Raw genomic sequence first — 15,352 nt, 5'->3', positions numbered from 1 at the left:
AGACAACAACACAACACAAGAATTTCCCACCAAATTCCCATTTGTAAACTTCAATCAGCAAAAGTTGAAAATCAAAGGAAACATAGTAACATATATACACTTAGCAACTAATATTAAAGTAACCAATCAGTCCATCCTAATTAAGTAAAAAACTGTTGCACTATATAATATGATGTTAGTACCCCATGATTAATCTAACCGAGATTCAATATATCTGAAGATGCGATCGAAATTCATGACTTATCATAGTCCTAACAAATTTTTCCACTTGGTCCTACCACTGCAGCGTCTGATGCACAAGATTATTTGAGGGACCATATATTTTAGTAAACATCATGTTTGGATATCTCAATTAGACCATGACTTTTCTCCTGGCCTTTCTCTTGTCTTGGGTAGTACGTTGGAAGATGAAGTAAAAATGTGAGTCTTCATATTTAAATTTTCATGGCATGCACATCAACTTATATTCATATACTGCATGCATCATCATCAGCTTTGAAATCAAAATGGCTTACGTACGTACGCTTCACACTATGATACTGAATATATGTATAACAAAACAGAAGTCAATGGAAAGTAGTCCAACTCGTTCTCTGTCTCTTGCCACTTGTCCTGGACGAAGATACTATACAACTTCCTAGAGTTGGACAAGGGGTATTGTGCCTTTGGGGTACTTTCCATTTATGTTAAAATAGGCCAATGGGCTTCATATACAAATATACAATGCAGTCAACTATTTTAGAATATTGTTTAAATCATATTAATCTTTGTCAGCCTCAGACCATATGGCAATTTCCACCAAGGAACACTCCACCTAGAGCCAGGCCTATATATAGAAGAATTACTATATAAAAGAGCTACTAAAACAACCAGCTAACCCCAAAATGTATCCTACAGTACATGACCAAGAGAAATATGCAGCTGATCATGCTCACCATATTCCAGGTCCTGTCCCAGCTGCTCCAAGACTGAGTCCTAGTGTAGCAAGAGTTTATGCTCCTCCATACATATACAGAAGTAACAGAACTAGTATGCAGTCTTCTGTTCATGTAGGAGGGAACTGGTCCACTGGTCTTTGCCATTGTTGTGACGATCCTGAAAATTGTAATTGATGAACATATACTCATCATCATCATATTGCTAGCTTCAACAAAAAAATATCAACCATCAAGTTTGATCTTCAATTTTCTAGCTAATAACCAGTTTCATTTTCAACTTTTGAAGGTCTGATCACTTGCTTTTGCCCTGGCATCACATTCGGTAAGATAGCTGAGATAGTGAATCAAGGTTCCTCACGTAAGCCCTCAAAACACTAGAATCTTGGATATATGACCCTTGTATGTATGTATATGATAAATTTTCTCTTGCCAGCTAATCTGACATGTTATGTTGTCAGACTGTTAATCTGGACCATTGATTAGGTGGAACCTTGATTAAATGTGTGGTAAGAGTGATAGTCTGGCAACATGTTAATGTTAGATATCTGGCAAGAGAATATGACCATTATATATAGCCTTGTTTGTTTGATTTTATTGTTGATTTATGTGTTGCAGCTTGTGCTAGACAGGGTTTGTTGTATGGGATTCTTCTTGCAACTACTGGTAATGCATGCTTGTACTCGTGCTTCTACCGGTCCAGGTTGAGAGGTCAATATGACTTGGAAGAAGCACCTTGTGTGGATTGCGTAGTGCATTTCTGCTGTGCCACTTGTGCACTCTGTCAAGAGTACAGAGAGCTCACCAATCGTGGGTTTGATATGGGGATAGGTAAGTGAGTTCACTACTTAATTAACTTTATGGTAATTAAGAATCTCACATTAAATTGATGACCCTGAGGCTTAATCGTAATCTAATATCTGGTGTGGTGTTTGAGAAACTAATGGTTTATTTGGGAACCTGACTAATATCAGTTTTTAAAGCACTGTCATCTTAATTAGTCTGGTTTAATTTTGGCTCTTGTTAATGCCAAATTTTGGTCCACGGTCAAGATAAAACTGTAAAATTACAATCACAGGTTTTGGTTCACCCTAAATTTAGCTATGTCCACGTGATCGTTTGGTGTTTTCACTAATAATCAAGAAAGACTGTAGATGCTACAAGGCTTTGGTTTAAGAATAATAGCCATGAAAGAGAATTATTTTTTTAAGGTTGGCATCAACAGCTCTGTAGTACTGAGCAAGACATATATGGGTGAAAGAATATTCTCCAACCTACCATGATGTCATTTCAGTGGAATCAGTGGTATCTGCATAATAACCTGATTGATGTGGTAACATCAAGTTTAGGGTGATCTGAATACAGATGTGGTATATGAATACAGATTTTGTGCATTAGTGACAAGTTTACTACCTTGGTGGCATCAAATAGCATTAGAGTGATCTGAAGGCCAACAGAGAGACCATCAGTTATTGTTTAGGCAGCAGATAGTTGGCACATGATATCACTTTCAGCAGTGAAAACGATATGTACATAAATATTATACACCAAATTGCAATCATGCACTAAAAATAACACCAAATTGTAGCAGATCAATAAGACGAAGACTGGGTCAATGTGAGCCTCATTAAGCATCTTCTGCACTTTTATCAGTACCTCCTTAGCTATGACATCATACAAAAACAAAATCCATGCATATCTTCAGTCGTTATAACTTAAAAAGCAGTACTTGCATATTATATGAACATGTTGGTTGTACTTAATTCTATAATTGATTCAACATGCATGCACATTGACCATGCTTTGTTTCTCTGATTTATTTGTCTTTTAATACATTTGTGGGTGATTGTTAATTGTTGGAAATGAATGAAGGTTGGGAAGCCAACATGGACAGGCAAAGGCGCGGAGTCACTGCAGCTCCAATTGTGGTGCCAAGCATGACAAGATAAAAGAGATCATAAGAGAATTGTATGGAACCATTTCTTGTGTCATGGATGCTGCTGATGCTAGCTACTGGCTGCTGCTGGTGTGCTTGTTTGTTGCTTGTACACATTTGCTGGTTTGGAGTGTTTGCCCATGTGTTTTTGTTGTAATATTTAATAAGAGTGTACATAATTTGGGGAAAAATTTAGTGATGTTCACACTGGCAGCTGTATCTTTCATTTTAGTCCATATATATATATATATATCAATGGCAAATTGCAGGTAAAAGCACAAGTGGTTAGACCATAATAATTGACTATATTTCATCACCCACTATGTGCTATTTAAATAGTGAAGAAGTTTTTGGAGGGTATGGAGATTGATATTGTTTTTGGAGGAAACTGTTAACAATGAGCTAGATGTTTGGCTTTATCAATTCTTGTTACTAGTCAGAGACTTCCTTTTTAACTAGATAATTAGGTATTGTATGGGTCAATTGAATTAGACAAGATGTGCCCAATAACTTTAGCTCTAGTAGCATGGGTGAGATGGTGAAGGAGAGATCCTAAATTCCAAGTTCCTTTGTGGAGTTTGGATAATCTAAGTGATTCAATAGAAATTCAAATAAAATCTAGATGCCTTGTACCAAACAAAAAAGAAAAGAAAAGATTGTTTTGGCGCCAGATTGCACAAAGGGGCTTCAGAATGCACCAAACAATCAGTACATCAGCATCCAAGACAAATGAAGGCTGACATGGTCTTCATTTGGACAAAAAATTTGGACCGATTTATATGTTTGACGTCTCTCAAGTCACGTGATGAGAGAAATATATGCAATAAACCTAGACCGTTAGAAATTCTTCTCCATTCCACATATTCTTTTGAATTAAATACACTGTTGGTCCACTTATTTTCACGTTTTTCTCGAGTTAATTGGTCCACGATTTTTTTTTTGGTACCAAGTTGGTTAGTTTTTTTTCGACGTTTATCTACTTGATTTATTCTGTCAATTCTGTTATAAATTCTTTTAAAAAGAAGGATAAAATGGTCTTTTCATATTAAATAAATATTTAATTATATTCTAATTTAAAAATATTAAGACAAAAAAAGAAAAAATAAATTAGAATTTTAAAATTTTAAAATTTAAAATTACCCCTCCCCCAACCCAGCCCTCGTCCCACCCCCTCCACCGACCCAACCAACCAACCCAGCCTCTCTCTGACCACCCCTCCCCCTACCCAACCCAACCTTTCTCCTTTTCTCTTTCTCTCCCCATAGGCTTGGATCACCTAGAAAACCACTAGAATTGAAGAATCCGGACGAGCCTCGAAAGTCAACTCCAGCGGCGATCTGTTGTCTCTGGCCAAATCGAGGCATCGGACCTACTAGGTATTCTTCCCTCGTCAAGGTGAGTCTTGCCATGGTCTCTGATTGCCCAACTGATGCTCCATGACGCCGAATCGAAGCTCCAAAGCTGCGGTTGCTCTGGCGAATCTGGCGGTGATCTCCGTCGAGTAAGATTATATTCTCGTTCCTCCCTCTGCTCTACATGTTTTTGTAATTAGTTTGGGCCAATTGTGAGTGGAATGAAAATCCCCAAATCGGAACCCACGGCCACCGTGGGCTCCGCTGCACGTGATGGCTGGTTTGGGCTTTCTTCGCTCAATTTTTGTCCCTCTTTCATCCCTTGGATATATGTGAGTTGATTTTCAAGCTTGGAATTGTGATTGGTTGCTATTTTGTGTAAAATCATGTTTGGGTAGCCGTCGGAAGTGACGACAATGTTGAATTCCGACCACTTTAAGACTACACAGTCGTTGTTTGGGATTTTGGTGAGGGTAGGCTAGGCATGGGTTGGGGATGGGAAGGTGGTGGGGGTGGGTTGGATAGTGGAAGGTGGTTGGGGATGTGTTGCAAAAGAAGAAAGAAAGAATAAGAAAAAAGAAGAAAGAGGAAGAAGAAGAAAAGAAGAAAGATGAATGAAAAGTCTATTATTATGCCCTTCAATTTGACGAAAAATTTTAAAAAATTTGACGGAATTGACGAAATAGTTAAAAGTCGAAAAGAAGTGGACCAACTTGATACAAAAAAAAAAATCGTGGACCAACTTAGAAAAAACTTGAAAGTAAGTGGACCAACTGTGCATTTTGCTCTATTCTTTTAAATTTTTAATTTTCTTACCACCATATTCAAAGACAAAATTGAAAAGTTTTTTTAATATTGGGTGTACAACACAAATAGTTAGGTGCATTTAGATGCTCCTTATCCAAAAATGGTGAACTCAATTGCATTTTGAGGATAATTTTTACAATTATTTTTTTTAAAGTCTAATTCAGAAATTAGACCGATAACATATCCCACTTGTTACTACAAAAACCAGTCCAATCCATTTTAATAAGAATGCGCAACACCAAAGTTACTCAGTGCTCAGCAATTGCCACTATGAAAATAGCTATCTAAATTGCAAAAAACACGTGTTATACTCTTATTAATTGCCTCTATGCGACAATGACAATTGGTCTATTTTTTTAAAAAAACTCATTGAGCGCTCGATGTCAAAAACACTGAAAACACATAATGTGAGCTTTATTTGTACAAAGGGAATTTATTTATCATTACAACTTTTTAAGTGACTTTATTAACTTGCGTAAAATGAACTTTAAAGCAAGGAAGAAAATTTCGTTTTTTTGGAGGAGGGAAATTTTATTCAATGCCCATAATTTTTTCAGTAATATTTCAGTAATTTCGCCGAATCGATGCCTCTTTAGTGGGTTTCTGTCACTTTTCTAGAGAAATTAACGAAATTTCGTCGAAATTTTGGCGAAATTTCGTCGAAATTTTGGCGAAATTTCGTCGAAATTTTGGCGAAATTTCGTTTTAACCCAAAATGGCAGACTGCTTGCATTTCACAATTGTCACTCTCTATTTCGCTTTTGTTGTGACTAACACTCAGATCTCTCAAATCCCAGCCTCATTTTCATCTCTCAAATCTCTCTCTGTCTTTTCCCCCTGCGTGCACTCAGCTTGGGTCGGGGCCACCAGCCACCCAGCCTGCCTCTGGCGTACTCATGGTTGAGATTTGTTAGATTATGCTCTTTGGCCCGGCCGATTGGGTTTGGTTTACCTTAATTGTTGTCTCCATCAGAACTGGAAATCATCTACTTCAAGTCTCAAAGCCAGAAAAAAAGAAAAAAGAAAGAGAAAATCGTCAACTGCTGAAAAATTCCAAGACCAAACGGTGGAGAGATTTAGAGAGAAGATGATTGGGGGTTCATTCATGAAGAATATAGAGGAGGAGAAAGCACACAGATCGATGAAAATGCAAACTAAACAATGAAGTTTTGGCTAAAAGAACTATGCTGACATAGAGTAACTTAATACGAGTGGATTAATTGTAGAGTAATAATTTATCAAAATGCAAGAAAAAGGCAGACAAGCTAAAGGCAGAGGAGCAAAATCCAAGAGAGAGAGAGAGATAAGAATGGTTTCAGGATGATGTTGAATTGTTAGTCTTGTGTGCTTTGTTTCTTGATTGTAAGTTTTTGTGTGGTTTATGAGTTTATCTGAGATATGTTCTTTTTTATTTATTATTATTATTTCTTTACAAAAAGTGGAATATCTTCTTTTGTAATTGTAGTTCTTCTTTTTGGACAGAGGAAAAAAATGAAAGGGAATGAATAAGAAATCAAAAAGAGCTGTCAAAATAGGCTATTTCAGACTTGAAGGTAAATTAGAAAAAATTTAAAGTTCAAAAGGACTGAAAGCTTTTATTTATCTGAAAAGTAATTGTAAACTCGGGCAATAGTTTCGAAGGTGTTAGTTATTTAGTTAATATCATTTTTTTCTATATGATAAATTGATAAAATCTATGTGTTGTATATTCTTGCGTGGAGGTGTATACAAAAATTGCATTATGCTAATTCCAAGGCTACTTTGTGCACAAAATTACAAATTTTATCATTTTAATGTCAAATGTGATCCATGCAAAACAAGAAAAGAAAAAAAAAAAGCATTATTGATTGGGAATGTAGAGAATGCCAGCAAACGTGATAAATAATTTAAGGTGTTATTTATATAATTATTAATTAGTGACCAATTTTTTTAACAGTATTTGTCTTCAGCGCGCATTATATTCAACTTATATCACATAAAATTATACTATATAATTTAGTTTCTTTAATATTTTTTATCAATGTAGTAAATAATATGTTAAATAAACATATAGTCAAGTTTCATTCAAAATTTCCGTATTTTGATAACAATTTTTGTCGTTTTTGTCTAATTTTGTCGAAATCAAAATTTTTGCGAAAATTTCCGTCGAAAATTTTCTTGAAACCGAAATTTTACTCCTTGTTTTAAAGTAATTTATTTAAAATTTTATATGACCCAACCCGACCATTTCAATGAGCTCAAATGGGCCAAACCAGACAAAGACCTGGGCCTTGCAAAAATTCCAAGTCCCACCATCACAAGCAGTCCATCACAGTTCACACGCAAAGCGTAAGGTTTTACATAAGAAAATGCAGCAGAGAGCATTTTAGGGTTTTAGCTTAAATCTCACTCAGAAATGGCGTCTCTGATAGCGATTCGACGCGCGCGAAACCCAGCAACACTATCTTCCATCTTCAAGGTACGGCCTCTTCACCCTTCTCATTTCACCTCCATTGACAACAACACCACCAACCTCCAAACCCTATCCCTGACCAAAACCCTAAGCACCTCCACATTCCCAAATGAGTACCAAAGGCCTCCTCATCCGCCACAGCAGCAACCCCCGCCATCCGATCCCAACTCTTTCAACGACCCGAGAAACCCTAACCAGTGGGGCCCACAAGGCCAGGGATACGGGGTGAACTCGAACCAGTGGAATTCACAGAGCCAGAGCCAGAGCCAGAGACCTAACAACAATCAGTACAATTGTCAGGGTCAGAACCAGAGCTATCCGGGCCGTGGATATCCTAATCAAGGTCAGGGTTATCCCAATCGCGGGTATCCTAACCAGAATCAGAACTATCCGCAACATGGGAACACTAATCAGTGGAGTCCTCAGGGTCAGGGCTCTCCTCAGTATCAAGACCCTAATCCGGTGAACCCTCCGAGCCCCAATTTTCAGCAACCCAGAACCCCAAATCAGTGGAACAATCAGAATCAAGCATACCCACAACCTGGAAACCCTAATCAGTGGACCCCTCAGGCCCAAAACCCTAATCAGTGGAACAACAGCAATCAGGCTGTGAAGCAAACCCCCGTTATCGTGCCGCCTTCGATTGAGGATTTGAGGCGGTTGTGCCAAGAGGGGAAGGTGAAAGAAGCTCTTGAATTGATGGATAAAGATGGGGTTAAGGCCGATGCTGATTGCTTTGGCTCTTTGTTCGAGTTGTGTGGGAAGTTGAAGTCGCTGGAGCAGGCAAAAAAGGTTCATGATTTCTTTTTGCAGTCTACGTTTAGGGGTAATCGGGAGTTGCTCCATAAAGTAATTGAAATGTATGGAAAGTGTGCGAGCATGACTGATTCGCGGAGAGTGTTCGATCATATGCTTGATAAGAATATTGACACTTGGCATTTGATGATTAATCAGTATGCGGATAATGGGTTAGGAGATGATGGGTTGCATATGTTTGAGGTCATGAGGGAGCAGGGTTTGAAACCCAATTCGGAAACTTTCCTCGGGGTGTTCTCTGCTTGTGCTAGTGCAGATGCTGTGGAAGAGGCATTTATACATTTCGAGTCGATGAAAGATGAGTATGGAATTGCTCCGGGAGTGGAGCATTATTTTGGGATTCTAGATGTGCTTGGAAAATGTGGTCATCTAAGTGAAGCAGTTGATTATATTGAGAAACTCCCGTTTGAGCCTACAGTGGCGGTTTGGGAGGCATTGAGGAACTATGCTCGGATTCATGGAGATATTGATCTTGAAGATCATGCTGAGGAGTTAATGGTTGCTCTTGACCCATCAAAGGCTGTTGCTAATAAGATCCCTACTCCACCACCCAAAAAGCGAACTGCTATTAGCATGCTCGATGGTAAGAACAGAATCAGTGAGTTTAAAAATCCATCACTCTACAAGGATGATGAAAAGTTGAAGGCTCTCAGTGGGATGAAAGAAGCAGGTTATGTGCCAGACACAAGATATGTTCTTCATGACATTGATCAGGAGGCTAAGGAGCAAGCCTTGCTCTATCACAGTGAGCGTTTGGCGATTGCATATGGTCTGATTAGTACTCCGGCAAGGACACCTCTTAGGATCATTAAGAACCTTCGCGTCTGTGTTGACTGCCACAATGCCATTAAGATCATGGCCAAGATTGTTGGAAGGGAATTAATCGTTAGGGACAACAAACGATTTCATCATTTTAAGGATGGAAAATGCTCTTGTGGGGATTATTGGTGAAGTCAAAGGCAACCTCAGAACTTATCTAACGGGATTTTATTCCCAGTCGCAGTTTGGTGTGTAAAAAGTTCAAACAATGCCGAGCTATAAATATGGGATCCTCTGTAGATGAGCACCAGTGCTACTAGTTGGTAGGACATGAACCATCCACTGCTTGTTTTGACATATGTGCCGATCTATATCTGTATTGTCTGCTTGTCTTGACATTCAATCAATTATTTGTCATAATGCTCAATCATATTTGCTTATCATTTTTGGCCTCTGAATTTCTTTCTTGCTATGCAATATCATTGGAAATAACCACATTTTTGGTTGATGGTGTCTTAAAGTTATTAGAAGCTTGCTTTCGAAAAATATCATCATTGTCTTTAATTTTATGGTGCAATTGTGCAAAGATGGCATCCTGTTTTGGCATTAGTGTACAAATTCACCAGGAACTTTTGGGTGCGTATAAATGTGAATTCTAGAATAGTACATGTGTTAAAGTTTTATGGCATGTCGAATTTGTTGGAGCAGGACAATGTAATGTGCTGATTGGTTTGAGTTGTTTGACTAGGAATGGCGACAGGGTGGGTTGGGTTTGCCCTCCGCTACCATTCCTTATACCCATTTCCAACCCAATCCTCGTTTAGAGATGGCGTAGATTTTTCATCCTCAAATCGCCTATGCAATGGATTAAACTGCTGTTAATGTTTGAGGGGTTCTTGGAGGTTTGAGTGGGTTCAAACCCTTCGAAGTATACCAACGTCCAATTGGATGAAGTTCATACTTAATAGACCTTATTGTGACATATTGGCAACTGGTGACATGAAAAATGTGTTTAGAACCTTTTGTGACTAAAATATTGCCTGGCTGAAGCCTGAATTATTTACTCATAAAGTTTAAGAATATGTTTAAGAAATTTAGGGTAGGTCTCTGAACTTTCAGCCTAGCCCGGTAGCCAATGGAGCTCTAGCTCCAAACCATATGATAAGAGGAAGAGGAAGCTATTATCTCAATCATGATTCATGGTAGACCTTCCCCAAACTTGCATGGATGTATACACCATTCTTCTCACAATAAATGGTCACACGACTAATATGTGTGAGAAGATGTTGTGAGAATGTGGGTATATACACTTATTACATGCAAGTTTTACTCAAATCTCTATCAAAAGGCTTAAGTTGCATATTCCTACCAGTACCACCAAGTGCAAAAGCATTGGACCATTAGGTTGCATTTGTCATGAGCTAAATGCAATAGTTTGCTTGCTCGGCAAAAAAAAACAAACGGAGAGAAAAGCACTGGGTTCCTTTGACAAACAATGTCATGCCACATTATGCTACACAGCAAATTATACATTACAGACATGATGCTGCTACGCACAGAAAACTATACAGTACAGTGCCTCAGATAGAATGGCATAAACACAAACACACACACACACAAACAGAAACAACATCTCTTTCCCTAAGCATGTCTCATGGACCGAGTCATCATGGTCATGAACTCATCTAGGCTAACCATGCCATCCCCATCAGTGTCAACTGCTCTTACCATTCGCTGGCAATCTTCAAGGCTGCACCTTTCCCCCAACCTCCTCAGCACTTCCATAACTTCTTCTGCACTAATTTTTCCATCACCATTCAAATCAAATGTCCGAAAAGCATTCTGAATGTCAATCGTCCTAATCCCACCTCCCTTCTTGTGTACTTCCATGAACTCCTTGAAGTTAATGAACCCATCTCCATCCAAATCAACAATACTGAAAATGTTTGGCACTTCTCCAATCATGTTGTCCTTTCCTAGTGCTCTCAATATGGTCCTGTAATCCTCCTGCGATATCTTGCCATCTTTGTTGGAGTCAAATTTTTCAAACACTCGCTTCATCTCATTGAGATTTGGCTCGAAAGTAGGTCCTAAGCCAGAGTTTTGCCTGTCTCGGGAGGAAAATAAACGAGTAGGTTTCCGCAGAAACTTCCTTTTCGAGATGTTATACTGGATCTCGAGGAAGCTCATATTCGACATCTGTCTTCTGCTGATCAGAGCAAATACCAAAATGAAACTTTAATACAACAGTCCAGACAACCTTCAATAAGAGATGGTGGGAATTGGGTTTCACTCTTTATATGCTGCATGCTATACAGGATAGATAGAAAGTTAAGATTCTAAAGTCAAGTCATAAATCAATTTGATTCCTTAACAAATTGTGGCAACTTAAGAACAAAAGATTCTTATGTGATAAATGAGAAAGATAAAGCATAGACAAGAAAAGAACACATTCTTTGCAAAAGCTACAAGTAACTACAACATCCTTTCTCATCCTCAAAACTCTCCTTTTGAGGAGTTGATTTTTATTAAAGAAAAATTATTCTGAGGGAAAACTAGAACTCATCAAAATAATTTAAATATTCCCGATATAGAAGAAAAAAAAAATAGCTATGTTTGGCTCATGGTGGTTTTCTATTATCCAAGTCCTCCATTACTTCAATGTCCTTGCGAGCTGTTATCTTTTGTACATATCCTGCAATGATGAATATCTTGTATAAGAACTCTAGAGTTGTAATCAAAACCGCAAGGGGTTTATAAAGGTTTTCATATTAAAATTAATAAAAATGAAATCTAAGATGGAAAAAGCCCATAGTCTTGCAAGATGTATACACAAAAATGATGACCTAAAGGAATCAGTAAAATTTCTTTTTGAGCTTTGAACAATCTCTGAAGTCCTTTAAGCATTCCTACACATAAAGCTTCCTTCACAAAGTAAATGTGAAAGTTAACAGAACCTCCACATCATCACATATTCTCATATATCCCCTTTGATGTATGACAAAGGAGAGTGCTGAACTGCTTGCTAAACATTAATAATCAGTCTCCCCATTAATGGTTTTAGCACTACAACAATCAAGAGCAAACCAAATTGGAAGACCTAGGTGATGCCTTGCAAAAAGAGTTGAGACAATTCATTAATGTTGGGAAAGAGGAAGAAAAAAGGTAGGGACATGCTTATGTTAGTTTATCCAATTTTACACAACTTGAAAAGATATATCATCTCATTTACCTATATAAGGTGATGTTCAAATGAGAACTTAACTTAAAACCTTACATCTCAGCAATCAGATTAGATATGGATGGTTAAAATGAATAGTGGGTTGGATGCATCCATCTAACATGTCCACATACCTATTATAAGCCCCATGATAATACAAGAAAGCCTCAACCCAACCACCAAGCACCACTGAAAGGAAAAGGTTTCAATGCAAAAAACCTGGTTTCTCGCTTCTAAATGTCTCTACAGTCCTCCTGAATCCAGTCAAACATGAGATGAAGGAGAACATCTTTTTTTTTTTCTTTTTTTCTTTTTTAATATTGAGTTTAAAATAGTGAAGGAGAACATCTTATTTAAACTCAATATTTCAAAAAAACAAATCACAAGGATGCATCATCCCTCATTAATCAGTAAGTTCAATGTATGAATCTAGTCAGTTGCGCTGCTGCCTGCTGGCCTCAGTAAATGATAAATAAGAGATATGACAGAGGAACTTGGTAAATTCTTGACTTAATATATGTATACAAGAATTCATAAAAGCCAATAAATCCTTGAGTTAATATATCTATACAAGAATCCAGAAAAGCCAAATGGCAAAACGTACAACATAAACTTTTCTAGAAGCCTCCCAGATACCCCAAAACGATATATAACAAAGGGTTTATTCCCACATAGAGAGGCCTTTTTGTCCCCCACTTCTCTACAGTAGGGAATTCGAACAATGACTTTGATAATGCTATATCTGAGGATGTGTAATAAGCATGTTAAGTTAGGCTGTCAAGTCTACCAGCTGGATATAGAAGGTTACTACTGCCTAGAAGGGGGAAAGTGGGAAACTTTGATGCATTTGGAAATCTCCGAAAATTACTCAAGCATATAAGATGCATAGGCAGGGGTACTTATGCATCAGTCATGTTCATTTTCCTAAGCTTAATTATGCTGCAAACTGAAATAGAATTCATAAGCTTCGAACAGAGCAATCCACGAAATATTCAACATGATGGTTTCAAAATGCATCGTGTAAGAGCTAGAACTTATTTATTTATGCTTCATGTGAGTATTTTAAACAGTATGAACACACACATCACACATGTAATGGCCCAAAGCCAAATAAATACCACATTATAAGATTCCAATCACATCCAAAAATGGGAAAGCATAAACTTTGACATGTAATTGAGTTTTCAATTAAACCAAGGTAAATAAGCCACCCCTTCCAAACTTTCTATTTACAAAGCACAAGATGAGCTCAAAAAACCCAAAAAAAAAAACTTCATACCGATTCCTTGGCAAGGTATACATTTGCAGATAGTTTCTTTTCCTCTCTTGTTGTAATAACTGACCAATCCTGAGCCTTGGCAACTCCGACACTTCCCTGTCCATTCATATACAACTTCCTTGCAATCCTACAAAATTTCCCAAATTTTTGAATGAATTATCCACACCCAATTTTTCAAATTATAACCAAATCGAAGTTGAAATTTTGATTCTCACATCATATCGAGGGTCACAACGGAGCCTGCGGTCGATCTCCTCCGGCGAGACCGGAGAAGTATCGGGATAGGTCATAGGGAGAGGGAGGGCGTCGCCATCGTCGGCCAAGTAGCTCTCTCTGTGGCGCGACCACTTCCTCTCTTTTGCGTTCACCTTGAGACCAGCGCCGGCGCCAAAGCCGCGGAGCCGAGCTGAGCTGTCGAGGTCGGAGTCTTGGCCGATTCGGATGCTGACAGCGGCCACGTCAGCGGCGGCGGAGGGGAACTGGAACAGGCGGGGGAATGTGGGGCCCCGAGGGAGGTCGGCGGCGGCGGCGCGGCAGCGGAGGATTGAGGTTGTGCAGGAGGAGGAGAAGAAGCGGGAGCTAGGGTTTGTAGCCAACATTCCAAGAAATGCGAGGAGCTCGAGAGTCGAAGAGAGTGAGTTTTTTAATGGAGTGGGTGAGAAATGAAGGAGAGGATTTATATAGATTGCGGATGGCGCGCGCGCTGTAACAGCACACAACAGCGAAAGTGTTGGCAGTGACTCAGTGAGTGAGTGAGTGTTATAAGTTAGTTATAACGTGCGGTCATTGCTTCCACTTGTTTTAAGCGTAGTAGAATTGAGGAATGTAGTTGTGGGGCAATAACTGCCTCAAAAGATAGTCGTTGTGGTAGAGTAGCGATGACCAAGGGCGGCGCGAGGCCGGATTTGTCATTTCCATTCCCGTTTCGCTGGATAAACGGGAATTTTTGTCGGTATGTGGTACTCGATACTATCTTTTGAAATTTTTATTAAAATGATAGAAATTACTATAATTATCTTATATATAAAAATATAAACGGATTTAAATCCTCTACCAATCCTTCTTTGTTAATCCTAAACGGATTTGGATCCTAAATAGGTCTCTTCGGTAATTTTTTAAAAAATTCAAAAAATCTTTAGTTAATTAAAATCATTAAAAAAAAATTTCATTTTTTCTTTAAAACAAATGAATTTTATTATTAAGTAGATAAATCCTCGTACAAAGCCGAACCGAGCCAAAAGATCCCAATTCCACATCTAACCATACATATAAACGATGATTAGACAATGCAGATTTAGCTAATAAGTGTGCAACATTGTTATCATTTTCTCTCTCTTTCCCCCTCTCCTCTCCCCTTCCCTCTATCTCCTTCTCTTAGTCTCCGGCCCCTACAACCGATCGAAGAGTGAGGGGCAGAGGAGAGAGTGAAAGAGAGAAAGGGAGAGTGAAACACAAAAAGAGAAGGGAAGGAGAGAGAAAGGGAGTCACCAGGTTGAACTGCTAAAAGTGCACTGTGGAGAGGTAGGGTTGAGACTTAGGTGGATTGTCTTTTATAATCATTTAGGTTAAGGTTAAAAGTGTAATTCATTAAATAAGTTAAAAGGGGGTGTGTAGTGAGAGGAAGAAAGGTTGCATATAGCACTGCTCTTATTTATTCAAGCCATTGTTATAAAGAACTATATTTATAAGTTTCTAAAGGACTAGCAAACAAACAAGCGCCTGTAGCTCAGTGGATAGAGCGTCTGTTTCCTAAGCAGAAAGTCGTAGGTTCGACCCCTACCTGGCGCGTTTCTCGT

General features: G+C 38.4%; 4 protein-coding genes and 1 non-coding gene across 5 annotated transcripts; 3 read left to right on the top strand and 2 right to left on the bottom strand.

Annotated features, from left to right (window-relative positions):
- Positions 1–884: 884 nt before the first annotated feature.
- On the top strand, positions 885–2,884 carry LOC147276770 (protein PLANT CADMIUM RESISTANCE 2-like). Its single transcript, XM_086255105.1, has 4 exons — positions 885–1,104; positions 1,225–1,296; positions 1,554–1,766; positions 2,808–2,884. Exons 1-4 carry the CDS (start codon positions 885–887, stop codon positions 2,882–2,884), a joined length of 582 nt encoding a protein of 193 aa, XP_086111231.1.
- Positions 2,885–7,341: 4,457 nt separating this feature from the next.
- LOC147276769 (Tetratricopeptide repeat (TPR)-like superfamily protein) lies at positions 7,342–9,500 on the top strand. Its single transcript, XM_086253951.1, has one exon. The coding sequence runs from the start codon at positions 7,426–7,428 to the stop codon at positions 9,247–9,249; it is 1,824 nt and encodes a 607-aa protein (XP_086110077.1). The 5' UTR covers positions 7,342–7,425; the 3' UTR covers positions 9,250–9,500.
- A 1,022-nt stretch (positions 9,501–10,522) lies between these two features.
- Positions 10,523–11,365, bottom strand: CML30 (Calcium-binding EF-hand family protein). Its single transcript, XM_086253701.1, has one exon. The coding sequence runs from the start codon at positions 11,254–11,256 to the stop codon at positions 10,699–10,701; it is 558 nt and encodes a 185-aa protein (XP_086109827.1). The 5' UTR covers positions 11,257–11,365; the 3' UTR covers positions 10,523–10,698.
- Positions 11,366–11,496: 131 nt separating this feature from the next.
- SCO2 (protein disulfide isomerase) lies at positions 11,497–14,306 on the bottom strand. Its single transcript, XM_086253702.1, has 3 exons — positions 13,772–14,306; positions 13,557–13,683; positions 11,497–11,752 (listed from the first exon to the last, which is right to left on the bottom strand). Exons 1-3 carry the CDS (start codon positions 14,153–14,155, stop codon positions 11,679–11,681), a joined length of 585 nt encoding a protein of 194 aa, XP_086109828.1. The 5' UTR covers positions 14,156–14,306; the 3' UTR covers positions 11,497–11,678.
- A 965-nt stretch (positions 14,307–15,271) lies between these two features.
- On the top strand, positions 15,272–15,344 carry TRNAR-CCU (transfer RNA arginine (anticodon CCU)). The gene has a single exon. It is a non-coding gene; the product is annotated as a tRNA-Arg (tRNA).
- Positions 15,345–15,352: the final 8 nt, after the last annotated feature.

This window comes from Dryas octopetala, chromosome 8, assembly GCF_963921425.1.
Source record: "Dryas octopetala chromosome 8, drDryOcto1.1, whole genome shotgun sequence".
Taxonomy (NCBI): domain Eukaryota; kingdom Viridiplantae; phylum Streptophyta; class Magnoliopsida; order Rosales; family Rosaceae; genus Dryas; species Dryas octopetala.
This window is presented reverse-complemented; position numbering and strand designations above follow the sequence as displayed.

What these genes read in the sequence shown, in the direction of transcription:
- LOC147276770 (XM_086255105.1), top strand. Translation starts at nt 885, where the DNA reads ATGTATCCTACAGTACATGACCAAGAGAAATATGCAGCTGATCATGCT. An exon ending in TTGTGACGATCCTGAAAATT is followed by an intron (nt 1,105 to 1,224) that starts GTAATTGATGAA and finishes CAACTTTTGAAG; the next exon opens with GTCTGATCACTTGCTTTTGC. An exon ending in TGGGTTTGATATGGGGATAG is followed by an intron (nt 1,767 to 2,807) that starts GTAAGTGAGTTC and finishes AAATGAATGAAG; the next exon opens with GTTGGGAAGCCAACATGGAC.
- LOC147276769 (XM_086253951.1), top strand. Translation starts at nt 7,426, where the DNA reads ATGGCGTCTCTGATAGCGATTCGACGCGCGCGAAACCCAGCAACACTA.
- CML30 (XM_086253701.1), bottom strand. Translation starts at nt 11,256, where the DNA reads ATGTCGAATATGAGCTTCCTCGAGATCCAGTATAACATCTCGAAAAGG.
- SCO2 (XM_086253702.1), bottom strand. Translation starts at nt 14,155, where the DNA reads ATGTTGGCTACAAACCCTAGCTCCCGCTTCTTCTCCTCCTCCTGCACA. An exon ending in GTTGTGACCCTCGATATGAT is followed by an intron (nt 13,684 to 13,771) that starts GTGAGAATCAAA and finishes GAAATTTTGTAG; the next exon opens with GATTGCAAGGAAGTTGTATA. An exon ending in TATACCTTGCCAAGGAATCG is followed by an intron (nt 11,753 to 13,556) that starts GTATGAAGTTTT and finishes TCATCATTGCAG; the next exon opens with GATATGTACAAAAGATAACA.